The sequence below is a fragment of the Hydra vulgaris genome, chromosome 13 (genome assembly GCF_038396675.1).
Source record: "Hydra vulgaris chromosome 13, alternate assembly HydraT2T_AEP".
Taxonomy (NCBI): Eukaryota; Metazoa; Cnidaria; class Hydrozoa; order Anthoathecata; family Hydridae; genus Hydra; species Hydra vulgaris.
This window is the reverse complement of record NC_088932.1, coordinates 58,805,796-58,820,000: the sequence shown is the minus strand read 5'-3', so window position 1 is coordinate 58,820,000 and position 14,205 is coordinate 58,805,796. Positions and strand designations below refer to the sequence as shown.

The following is a 14,205-nucleotide window of genomic DNA, read 5'->3' as shown; positions in this document are numbered from 1 at the left end:
ACAAGATCACCTACCAAGAATCTCTATATAATAATCAGTTTTTCAAAAAACAAATCAAAATTAACTTTTAAAAAAAATATCTTTAAAATACACCATTAGATTTTTCCAATATCAGACTCCAGGGCTTGTGATAAAGAAAATTGAAAAAACATAATTCTTTCGTCAAAAAATGTTTGAATTAGTATCACAGTTATGAAACTACTTCAACGAAGAAGATTTTTATACTTCCAAACTTCTTGTATATTGTCAGATCGTGATTTTATTTTTAACTATTTATGTTATAAAAAATAATATCAAACAAAAACGCAACTTCTTATTGATTTAGTATTGAAGTATAATTTAGTGACTTAGTTTTGCTTTGTTGTTTTGATATATGTATTTTAAAATGTTACTTTGTAAACTTAATTAACGGTTAATGGTTTTTATATTTCTTGATAATTTTTATTCAAATTAATTATTTAATTTTTTTCTGAAATTTCTCTTTTAAATTACGTTTTTTTATCTTAAAAATATAACACAAGAATAATTTGAAATAATAATAAATAAGAATAATAACTTTTCATTTAATAAATATTGACATCATTACTTAGTTTTCTTTTCATATGTCCTTAATTGCAAACATTCTAAACAAAAGAATCGTTTTAAATTTGAGTTAAAATAAATAATAGTTAATAAAAAATCTATACTATGAACAAAAACTAATTTTAAAAATTACTCTATTATTAATATTTATTTTTATTATAAACGATGTGTGGAATATTACAAACAATAAATCAAATAAATTTTACTTGATATTTTCACAAGATTAAAATTACTCCGCAGTTTTAATTTTCTTATAATGGTTTTCTAATTTTCTATTCTTATTTTATTTGCGCATTTTTGTATTCACATTGTGTTTCCACGTGCACATTCCATTATTGAAATTAGTGACGATAACGACTTTAAACTGCTCATTCATTACGTTAGTGCAAAAGAGAACGACGTTGTGCTTTTTATATTTTATATCAGTTGTTTGATAACAGAATATCCTTAATAAAAATCTTTTTTAAATATTTTATGAAAATAAAAAAATAATCTTGAACTATTGGACGAGCGTTATTTTATACGCTCGTTATAAGCTGAACGAGCGTTCTTTATCGAGCCTAGAACGTTTGAAAATACCGTTTACAGGCGCGTTTTACGAGCGGAGCGCGATCGCGCTCGCTTTATCACAAGCCCTGAGACTCTCACCAAAAATAAAAAATAAAACACTAAAACATACAGAGACATGCATGAAACTGATGTTGGTATTGATTCTGACATATATTGACTAACTAAAACTAGATAAAGAAATTTCAATACTTATATAATAGTTTTCAAAAAGTTTTACTAAAAACCTGCATTAATTCTTTTTTGATTTCGACTTAGTGATCCCTCAATTTTTCAAAAATCAAATCTTTGATAGTACAACATCTAACCAGTGACGTCTATGTTTTTCATTTCTCCTATGCTTTTTAAAGCAAGTTACTGAAACCCCTTCAAATGGTGTACCCAACATTAGCTTGGGCAACACTATTTGTAAAAATTTTTGAACAGTTATTTCTAATACTTTTCAATGCTAAAAGATAGATGTAAATAATTGCTAAATTCTATGTCAAATGCTGCCATACTTCCTATTAGAATAATTATACATTAAAAAAAAATATATATATATATATATTAGCAATTTGAAGTCCCCCCTGCACTTGATTGATAAAGGTAATTTATTTTAGTTATAACTCAACTGTGAGATGGACTGATCTTAATGGAAACTTAAATTTATATAAACAACTTTTAATTTATATAAATTTACAATAAGTTGTTTATATAAATTTAACTTAAATTTATATAAACGACTTTTAATTTATTTTTAGCTACTAATTCAATAAAAAGAAATAATACAAAAAAATGAAACATTATCTCTCATAAGAAGTAATTTCAAATAATTTCAAAAGAATTTTGTTAAATTAATATATTTTGTGTACAGTCATCTTAAGTCCCAATCTCTATAGTTAGCATGATAGCATATAGTTTGCATATTTTTTTTATTTTTAAATTTCAAATTTAGAAGGTTGTGTAAAAGCTGTTATTAGAAATATAGCAAATTTAGCTGAAGTACATTATTTTCAGATTTTTGGAAGTTTAAATATGACTCATCATACGAATCATAATTCAATACAAGTAACTCAGTACATTATACCAATCATTATTTTTATTTTTGATTCAATTTACATTATGTGAGGTAGCCAAGATAGATTTTATCAATAATAATTTTTAGGAACTTTATAGACTTGTTTTTTAATTTATTTAGCATTTATTATTAGATTACATTCTTCACATCATTTTTTTAATAATAAAATAATATAAAGCACCCAAAATAAACATTATTTAACTAAAAGCAATGCTGGGTAAAGAAAACTGAGGCCCTAGACACCAAAACTTTTTTACATGAAAAAAAGTTTTTTAAGGTATATTGAGTAATAAAGTACACACATTCATAAATGTAAATATTTACCAAAGCACTTTTTCTTGATAAATTTAAAAATTTATGAAATAAATCTGGTATTTATTATTTTTTCAAATATATAACATTTTAATATTTTTTAAATAATTTACAAATCTTTCTTTACATTTTTAATTATGACAGTTACAAAAAACTGCAAAGGATATCACAATTAAATAAAATATGTTATACCCTATGCCCTTTAAGTTTTTCATAAATTTAACAATCTTTCAATAAAATCATTTATGATGTCATCAAAACTGATGCAAGAAAATAAAATCAACCAAAATAGAAAACTTCTGTCATCAGTCATGTTTTGAAAGTTTAAAGTTAGCCAAAAAAAATTGTTAATTACTTTGCATGCATGTTTGTCTTCTTCATTTTTAATAACTTCTGAGGTACCAGAAGGATTTATCCTTAGTCCTGTTGGTATTGTTTCTTATCTACATTATTGATCTTCCTGACAATGTTTATCTAAAGTGGCAATAGCAATCTTATATCTCAAGTGGCTTGTGAAAAGTGCTGACAAATGCTGACTACTCAACATCAGGTTTGGACAGGAAAGGCATGCGATTGACCATTATTGCCGACCACGCAAATGATTTTATTTTTTGACAACTTGACCACATCTGTAAAGATGTTTAGATGATTTTTAAACATCTTAAGAGTATCCAAAATTCTACACTCTGTTGGTTAATGTGAGCAATATTTGGAGTTAAATCAACTAAAACACTAACATAGCAGAATTGTAGTATTACAGAAATATTTCAAGTTCTTTTAAATACCATAACGAAGTAAAATAATTAAATAAAATGTTTAAATCGCATTACTTATATTATTAATTAATTACTAACAATAATATATTTAAATAATAATCAAATTAAAAAAAAGGAACTTAACTTTTGAGGGTCTCTAATTAGTGGGGGCTCCAGGCCATGGCCTATTCTGGCCTATTGGGTAATCCAGCGCTGACTAAAAGTCATAAGATACCAGAACCGAGTAGTAAACAAAATCTTGTATATTTCAGAAAAACTGATTAATGTAAAACATTAATTAGTTTGAAAAACATGGTTGGGAAGAATGGTATAGAAAAAAACTGAACAAGAGTTTTATTAACGCAATCAAAAAATATATACTGGTGTCAAATATATAAAAATCAAAAAAATATATATACTAGTGTCACATGGATGCGCCATTAAAGTCTAGCATTTTAAATCTAACATTAGAAAACAAACAGAAAATATGTTTTGGGTTTAATATTAACTATGAGTAAAAAAAAGCATCAAATAAAATAACAACAGCAGACAAAAATTAATTTTTTTATTTATTAATGTTCTTAAGATTACTTTTAAAAAATTTTTTACAAAAGAAAAAGAAATAAAACTAACCCATTTATTTTTGGTTCCACTCCTAATATTACACGCTCTTCATAGGGCATATCATACATTTCTGCATCTTCTTCAACATCAGATTCTGAAGCATGTGGTGTGGAATCCATAACTGTGTGTTTATTTTTATCATATGGCTCAGAGTAGGTGTCATCAAACTCGTCATAACTCTTTGAAGTGCATTTTTTTGAGTCCCATGGGTCACTGTAATCATCTTTCTTTTTAGCTGGAACACTGTTTAGTTTATTTTCCAAATCTTTCTTATTTTTACCAGAAAAAGTGTCCCATGGATCTATATATGTATCAGAGGGTAAAGTCTTAGAATCATTTTCATTATCAGTACTTTTTGAAGTTTTCATTGTTTTAGAAGTTTGAAGATCATTTTCACTTTTCATAGCATCAAAAGGATCTTCGTATGTATCATTCAACTTCGAGGATTTGTCATTGTTACTCATCTCTTTACTGTCCCATGGATCTTGGTACTCATCTTTTTTTATCTTAAATAAATAAATTTTCATTACAAGCCTATCATAAAAAAAAAGTTTTGGATTTTAAGGAAATGTTCATTTTATGAATTTAAAAATAAAAAAATACACACGATCTTGTATAAAATTGTAACATAAGTGGATTTTCTACATTTGCATATATGTTTATTGTTATATTATGTTATATTAGATGTTATGCAACAAATCTGCGCTTATTTAGAGAACCCACTTGAAAAGTAATTAATTGCAATCGATATAAGGGTTTGTTAAACAGTTCAATTTTCAATTATGCATAAATTTGCATAAAAATGCATAAATTTGATAGATGGTTTAATGCGCTGTCATTGACTATAATGACAGCAAATTGTATTAAAAGTTCAAATCAGACCCTTAACACAATGTATTTTCAATTTTTTAAATCTGGCTATATATATTTAAAGCAAAAAAAAAAAAATATATATATATATAGAGCAAAAAAGACATTTAACTATTAAGATAAATTTTTAAAGTTTTTTATAGCTTCAAGCTTTTCTTTTTTTCTTCTTTTTTTTTTTGCCTCTACAACAGCATTTTCTGGAGTAGCAGGACCGTTTTATTAAGTTTTTTATTTTATAACTTTTGTACATTTCAATTTCATTAACAAAAGACTACAAAATACAGTTACTTGTTAAAACTGAAGCGATTTTAACAAGTAACTGTATTTTGTAGTAAGAAAATACCTTGACTTCACATTAAACTTCAATGATCATAGTTTTCAACCATATCCAAAGCTGGGAAATTCTTTAAACTATATTCATGCTGATTCAAAATACCCACAAAATTTGATGATGTGGAGAAATTTTTCAAAAATCTCCTCTCTTATGTACAAAAATAACAAACTTTCATGCCATCCTAATTTAAATTTACGTCATACCAAGAACCGTAAACACAAAATTATTTGGTTTAATACTCCTCTCAGTAAAAATGTCAGCGCTAATGTAAGAAAAAGCTTTTAAACCTTAATTGAAAAACACTTCCCAATTAATCATAAACTCCATAAAATTTTATATAGAAACAAAATGAAATCAAGTTACAGTTGTATGTCGAAAATGAAATCTATTTTAAATGTACACAATTGTCAAATTATAAAAAACAACAAAATTCCATCTAAAACTAAATGCAACTGCCTTAATAAGAATACTTGCCCATTATCAAAACAATGCTTAACAAAAAAAATTGTATACAAAGCTAAAATAAGTTTCAATGATCCTACTCATGCTTCTATCAATAAATTTTACATCGATATAAGCAAAACACCATTTAAAATTAGATATCCCAACCATATAAAATATTTAATATTCCTAAGTACAAAAAATTTGTAATAAAAATTTGCTATATAAAGTTTACAAAAAAAATTCTCTAAAATAATTTTGCCTACATGGCTTATTTGACGACACATTTATATACAGCTATAAATGAATTAAGTACTTTTGTATATAAGCACTTTCGTTATGGATGAAAAAAAAAGCTTTTAAACCTTAATTGAAAAACACTTCCCAATTAATCATAAACACCATAAAATTTTAAATAGAAAAACAATGAAATCAAGTTACAGCTGTATGTTGAAAATGAAATCTATTTTAAATGTACACAATTTTTAAATTATAAAAAACAATAAAATTCCATCTAAAACTAAATGCAACTGCCTTAATAAGAATACTTGCCCATTATCAAAACAATGCTTAACAAAAAAAAATTGTATACAAAGCTAATATAAGTTTCAATGATCCTGCTCATGCTTCTATCAATAAATTTTACATCGATATAAGCAAAACACCATTTAAAATTAGATATCCCAACTATATAAAATATTTAATATTCCTAAGTAAAAAAATGACACTGCAATATCAAAAGAAATTTGGAAACTAAAATATGCAAATCAAGTCTTCCCAGGAAACACGTACGATGAAAAAACTTTTTCTTACATTTATTTGCTTTTAAAATGTTTTCACTATATTTGACGCTTATTATTAATACATGTATAATAGAAAGAAAAAAAAAGAAAACGCTGTGTATTTGTTAATTATATTACTTGATTAATAAATTTTGTAAATTACAATATACATTATTATTATATATATATATATATATATATATATATATATATATATATATATATATATATATATATATATATATATATATATATATATATAATAATAATAATAATCCTTAAATGGTTGTCAAAAAGTTTTTCCATATTTTGTTGACAAAAAGTAAAAAGTAAAATTCAAGACCGGAATATATTTTTTATTACTTGATAGTCTGCCTGCCCCAACCAAACCCTCAATCGATGTGACAGCACTCTCTTGCGAGTCAGGCTAAAAGATAGTTGATGTAGCAGCACTCTGTTGCAAGTCAGGCTATTTGTCAGTCGATGTAGCAGCACTCCGTTGCGAGTCAGGCTATAAGATAGTTGATGTACCAACACTCTGTGCATAATTAACAGTAAAAAAAATAAAAATAAAAATATTTTATTAAAAAAAACAAAAATAAAAACATTGTTTATATTATTAAAAACATTCAGAATGTTTTAAAAACATTCAGATGTTTTAAAAACATTTTAAAAACTGACTCGCAACGGAGTGCTGCTACATCAACTGACAAATAGCCTGACTCACAATAGAGTGTTGCTACATCGACTATCTTATAGCCTGACTCGCAAGGGAGTGCTGCTACATCGACCGAGGGTTTGGTTGGGAGCAGGCAGTCTATCAAGTAACAAAAAAAAATTCCAGTCTTGCATTTTAATTTTTACTTTTTGTCAACAAAACTTTCTGACAAACAGTTAGGAGTTATATATTTATATATATATATATATATATATATATATATATATATATATATATATATATATATATATATATATATATATATTTACAAAAAATGTATACATATTTTGCGTAATGAAAAAGCGTAACCCAAGTAAATGTAACTTAACTCTACAAACATACATCGTTTAAAGTTAAATTACGTCAATTGGGTGTTTTAAAGTACCCCATTGTAATTAAATTTAATTTTAAGTCTTTATCTTTATAAAATATTTATTAAATATCTTTAAATTAAACAATGTTGTTAAAAAAATTCTCAATAAAATTTAAATTTGTTGTTTGAAAATAAGAAAAATGTTCTTCAATTAAAAAACCTTATTTAAACTTCTTATTTCTTAAAACAATCTTATGATTGCTTTCTTACAATTTTGTTATTATTTTTTTCAAATGAGGGGGCAATTGTTTATGGTTGAACTTTTTAATAGAGAAAAAAAAAATCAAAATTAGAAACAATTTTTTTTTAAACACTTTGGCTTTAAAAAAATCTTTACAATATTACTCATAAACCAGTACATCATTTCTAATCAAAATTCATTCTATGATCAATCCAATAAATTGATGAAAAAGAAAAAACTTTTCCAAAAAAAAAGAATTTCAAAACTAAAAATTCATCTTTTCATAAATTTGTTATATAAAGTTTACAAAAAAAATTCTCTAAAATAATTTTGCCTACATGGTTTATCCGGCGACACATTTATATACAGTTATAAATGAATTAAGTACTTTTGTATATCAGCACTTTTGTTATGGCTGAAAAAAAAATATTTGATTTGTAACTATAAATAAACAATCAAAATAGTTGAAAAATAACATTTTAGTGAGTAACTTAAATTAAATTTATTAAAAAGAATTTTCTTTAACATAGCTTGAAATTTTAGCAGTGAAAAAAAAAAAACTATAAAAAAATTCAAATTGAATTTAATAAAAATTAATTTAAATTTATTAATATTTAATAATATATATTTAATAATAATTTAAATATAATAAAATGATTATAAAACGGTATAAAATATGTATCGATAGCATTATGCACAGAAGTGTTAAGTGCCGCAGATGTAATTTAAAAGGGGAGCATTTTGAAAGTAGTAGACTCGTAACATTTTAAACGATTAGTAGACTCGTAACAATTTATCGTACACTTACCATATTCGGGCACAATAATGTTTGAAAAAATACAATAATTTTTGTGTACTTAGCTCAATATGACCAAATGTTGTACTTAACACTTCTGTGCATAATGTCATTAAAATACTCTTGCTAGGTCATTTTTATGTTTTCATATAAATAGCCCCATTTATGTTGCTGTTGTTTTTTTTAATTTAGTTTAAAGATCGGAAAAAGTTTTTTTTTCATAGACTTCATTGATAGATTTCTTCCTTCCTTAAACAAACCCACAGTCAATTTAGCTGCAATTCCTTGTAGCAGCAAGCTCTCGAAAAATGGACAGCAAGTCTGTCCATTTTTCATTATTAAGTATAATATTAATAATATTAATGATAATAATATTGAATAGGCATTTGCATCTAGGCAACTGTAAAATATGAAACACAGCAAAATGTTAAAAAAATATTGCTTTAAACCGATACAAAAGAAGATTTTATTTTATTTTTTTTAAATTGTAAAAAACAAAAGTTATTGTTACAAAAGTTATTTATTACAAAAGTTTTGTACCAATTCAAATTTAATTTCTGAGAAGATTTGAGAATATGCAGATGCCTAATACTGACATAGTATACATACATAAAAAGTAAACATACTCATAACTTGCAGGTAAAAATAAAAAAGGAAGCAATACAAAAAAACAATGATTATAATAATAATAACAACCATTACTGAGCAAATGCGCTTTTAAAAACGTGACGCATTAAAATTTTATTGCTCAAAGTTTACATAGAGTATCATAAAATAGAAGCTATTGAAGATATTGAAACAATTTTTTATTCATTTGTAAGAAAAGTTATTGCTAAAAAATTTTGTTATCTTTAACTATGCTTGTACAGTGTGTCTAATGATTGAGCCTTTCAGTTTTCTAGTGTTTTTATATGGGAGTGTTGATGATTTAGCCTTTTAAACACTATACACACTAACTCCGCTAATATTAAACCAGTCCCATATACCTTTACTCCCAATGCCACAGTTATAAAAATGTTACTAGTTTCTATTGACATTCAATAACAATTAGAAAAATTTTTTATAAAAAAAAAGAACTTAATATATAATTTAATATACTCAAAGTAGTAAAATCATTAATATAAAATTGTTGATAAAATATTAATTTAAACTGTTATTAAAAGGTTTGAATATATAGCCTATGGCTAGGACTGCAAAAGTAGTAAGTAATATAACTTTTACTAATTTTAGAACACACATTTATTTTCACACAAAGAAAAAAATTGTCAAAAAATATCTATGACAAAGTGTTTAATCATTTATTTTAAACTTATAATTTATAAAGATGATAAAGTTTTATTTAGATTCAGTTTTTTTTTTTTTTTTTAATTTTTTTTTTTTTATTAACTTTTATAGTATAAGTACTTTAATTGAAATATTTTAAGATTAATTATGTTTTATTAAAATATTTTATTTTTTATTAAAATATTTTTTATTGAAATATTTTGAGAAATTATTTATGAAACTTAATTAATAATTTAATTTAAAATTATGAGATATTATTTTTTATTAAAATATTTTGACACAGAAAAGTATGATTATTTCCTAACTTAATTCAAAGCAACTAAATACTATAAAAGCCTTCTTCCTAAAAACAAAATTCTAATTTAACTTTTTGTCTTAGGGGCTGTACATTACTTATGTCAACAAAATAGGGGAAAGAGGAGGGTCTAAAATTTTTGGCAACTGTTGAAAAGGGGGAAAGGGTAGGTCAAGAAAAGTACTTTTTTTAACAAATTATATTACTAAATACAGGAAAATAAGGGTGTCTTTTTTCATTTTAATTTAATTTGGAGAGGGGGTAATCAAAGGTTATAGTAGTTTTACAGGACCCCCACTTAGCAAAAGAACAAATACATTCAGGGCTGGGGCCTGGTCACTTAATACAACTAAATCAATATACTTTGACATTAAATACCAGAACATAAACACAGAACATGTCAACCTTGAATAAACTAATTTATTGAGAAAGAAAAATAAAAAAAGATAAGAAAAAAATTTATCTTATTATGTAATCTCTCGTATTAAATAATCCAGTCAATGTTCTTTTAACTTATCTTTTTTTCTATCCCTATTTCAGCATGAAATGTGAGAAAGCATTTTTAAAAGATGCTCTGCTATTGCCAAGGCAATTTCTTACTTCTAAGCATTCGTGTAGTTAGATAAATGCTTAGAAGCCTAATGCAAAAATTATTTAGTTTTAACTGGAAACCAATAACACATATAAGCATTTATTTAGAGAAAAAAATTGAATCCACAAAGCTTATAACAAAACAAAAATTTAAAAAATCTTGTTCATAATAGATTTTCTCTAACTTTTAACAACACTAAATACCTAGGTGATTATTTCTTCACTAAAAATTAACTCCAAAAAATTACCTAATTTCAACAACAGATAAAACTACTAAAGAACTTTTGAAAAAACGTAAGAGGAAACTAAGCTTAAAAAAAAATTGAAGAAAATCATTTCATACTTGTAAATGATAAATAAAAATAATAAAATTGGTTTTTAAAGACATAACATTGATTAATTAATATGATAAAATACCTGCAATTTTTTCCCTGATAACGGTGAAGATGAACTACCTGGACGAGGGGGAGGATAATTTGGGATCATTTGTCTAGTTCCTGTTAAACCAGGAGGTTGAGTTGAACATGATTCAGTCGGATCAACATAGCCATCATCTTCATCTGATAAATTACCACTAGCAGAATCAGTAGCTGGTTTTTTTGAAGGTTTTTTACCGCCAAACCTGAACAATTTTCCTAAATTACCTGCCATAAAGAAATCGTTATTCAAGTTTAAACAAAAACAAAACTGCTTTTCATGAAGTTTTTTATTTTGAATTTTTCTACTGCACTGCCCTATTTAATTAGTTTAAAGAGATGTGCTGCTTGGCGGTGAAGTGTTATTTTATCATTGTGACCCCTCGGACTATATTGCCATGAAGGGTGATAAAGGAAAAATCAAAACAATGTTTTATTTTTAGCTTTATTTAACTAGCAAAAATTAAGGCAATAACCGTAAAATTTTAATTTAATGTTGCGCAGCAAGAACTTACGCTTAAGCGCAAAAGGAACAAAATACGCTTTTACATTTTCATGCTTTAAGGGACATTTTTCATAAGAATCAGTTAAATTCTCACCTACAAAATTTCTATGTTTGTCAGATATAATTGCTCAAAATATTACATTTATGCATATCCTGAGCGAATTCATTTCTTTACTAATCAATATTAAATTAAAACTAAATGACATAAAAATGAAGTTTACAATTTGTGTCTTTTTTGTTAATGGTTAGTTTTTGCTTAGGTTGATGTTGATCGAAAACGCACAGGCAGTGTATAGATTGCTGACTCAAACACAAAATTTTCAGAAATAAGTTTCTGTCGTGATTTCTGCTATTGCTACGGCATAACAGTAGATATTTTTAGAAAAAATAAAATTTTTTGGTGTTACAATTAGAGCATACTGTTGGATTAAGAGCTACCTTACTAACCAAAAATAGTGTGTAGTCAAACTAGATTGCGGTGATTTTAAAAAACTTCAGTAATCTACCACGGATGTCTGTGCCCACAGGGGTTATTTGTCCAATAGTAATATTATTCAGTAATAGTAATATTAAATTAGTAATATTATTCAGCTTTATGGAGATAATAATATTGAGCTGTTGAAATTAAATAAATGGTTCAGAGCTAAAATGATCTTTATAAACATAAATAAAACTCAACAATCGTTATTTTATAAAGTAAAATATAGAAGAAACAAGAAGAAAACTTGCGACTTCATCACCAGTTCTCTCTATAAATGACTTACAAAACTAAAAAACTAGAACCATTAAAGCGCTTTAGAACTTTTGCAGATAAAAACTTTTCTTTGCTTCCCCATATAAAATACATCGAATCAAAAAGGAATAAAACGATTGGCAATTTATGTATTATGAAGTAATTGATGTATTATGAAACAACTGATGTATTATGAAATAATTGATATACCGAATTAGTTCACTCATAAATACTCAGTCTTAAATTAACATAATTCACTCTAAATATGATTTAGGGTAAAGCTTCATTAATTATGAAAACCTTGCATAGGCTAGCACATAACCCGCTAAACATCAAAAGATATTTAGAGTTCAAAAACATGCTAGCAGAAATGTTTGCGGAAAATATAAATTGAGCTTGTGAAGCCATTAATGAAGGAAATGAAAAAAATGATTGTAGTTTAGATAAATTGATTTCGGCAAACAGTCCTCACGTATAATCATTTGAATAATCTCACATCAAAAAACTTTTAAACAAAATTTTAAATAAATCAAAGCAATAACTATTCTCAAAGATCTTATGAGAGGCTCACATATACAATGTCTCGTAAATTAACTAAATAAAAAGAATACAACATAATAGATCGAGGGTCTAAGTTTTGGAACAGCTATATATATAACTATTTGTATATATATATATATATATATATATATATATATATATATATATATATATATATATATATATATATATATATATATATATATATATATATATATATATATATATATATATATACATAAATCAGTAAATTCATTTAATTTTTTTTAATAAGAAGATAAATTTTGAAATCAAATAATTGATTAAAGTTTAAAGCCTTTGTTTAAACAAAGGCTTAAAATTTATTATATACACTAATGTTATTAAATCTAACATCTAATATATTTAATGAATTTTATTGTGTTTTATTCTAAATGTATAACGGAGATTGTTTCATATTTTAACGAAGTTTTATGTGTGTGGTTATTAAGATACTTCACGAAGTTTTTTCACAGACCACAACAAAGAAGCATTTAACTTGGAAGTTCACGCCTCTTTCCTAGTCAATATTGTTTATCTAGCTGAAGCCGACATTAAACCAAAAACTTCTTGGTTTGGAGTCAGTTTTTTAACTACTGCACCACGGCTGCAAAATGGCTTTTAAATATTTTTAATAACATATCTTCTTTGATCACCTGTCCATTTATATTATTCCTTTTCAATGTTTTCTTTTATTTTCGATTTAATTGTATGAACAGCTAAAAAATGTTTATAAAAAAGGTAGAGAAAATACACTTTTGAGAGCTACTTTTTATAATTTAAGTAGTACTTTATATAAATTGTCTATATTTGGTATAAATAACGGAATGTAGCAAAACTAACAACTTAAATTAGTTGGTTTGTGGGTTTTTTTAAAAATTTTTAGGATGACTTTGAATCATTTTAAAAGAAAAAGCCTGAAAAAATTGAGGTTGTAATTTGAAACGGTTAAAAAACTGTTTCGATTCGAAGCTTCATAGATAATGGACTTTCAAGTACATTTAAAATAATTTTTCAAAGTTATTCATGTTTAGATGAAGTTTTTTAAGCAGTCATAAAAGTTGACTTAAATTAGAACATGCTTGCAACACTCTTTTTTCCATTATCTAAAACAAATCTAGGTGTAGGACTATAAATAAGTCAATTCTGGGTTGAGTATTGGCAGGCTCAGACTCAGAACCAACACGGATCCTTACCTGATTTACTATACAGCTTTGGGACAGGTTTGGATCAGACCTGACCCATATTGGGTATAACAAAACAAAATCAGTGGTCCCCATTATAACGCTAGTGTTAGCCTAATGACTGCATGTGTCATTGTGGCCGCCAAAAAGTATATGTTGTAGCAGTTTTCAAGCTATCTAATTAAGTGAGGGTTTGTAAATGATAAAAATACATAAAAACTAAAACCTTTACCTATTAGAAAAT

General features: G+C 25.5%; 1 protein-coding gene across 2 annotated transcripts in view; it reads right to left on the bottom strand.

The window, feature by feature from the left end:
• LOC100214046 (SH2 domain-containing adapter protein F) overlaps nucleotides 1-11,403 on the bottom strand; it is a 26,576-nt gene extending 15,173 nt beyond the window's left edge. The window contains exons 1-2 of one of the 2 annotated variants that reach the window (XM_065815057.1): nucleotides 10,983-11,403; nucleotides 3,910-4,406 (exon numbers count right to left, since the gene is read on the bottom strand). In XM_065815057.1, the coding sequence (XP_065671129.1) occupies nucleotides 3,910-4,406; nucleotides 10,983-11,216 (731 nt within the window). In that variant the 5' untranslated portion in view covers nucleotides 11,217-11,403. The remainder of the gene's footprint in view (nucleotides 1-3,909; nucleotides 4,407-10,982) is intronic. The other variant, XM_065815058.1, reaches the window with a different exon arrangement.
• Between the last annotated feature and the right edge of the window lie 2,802 nt (nucleotides 11,404-14,205).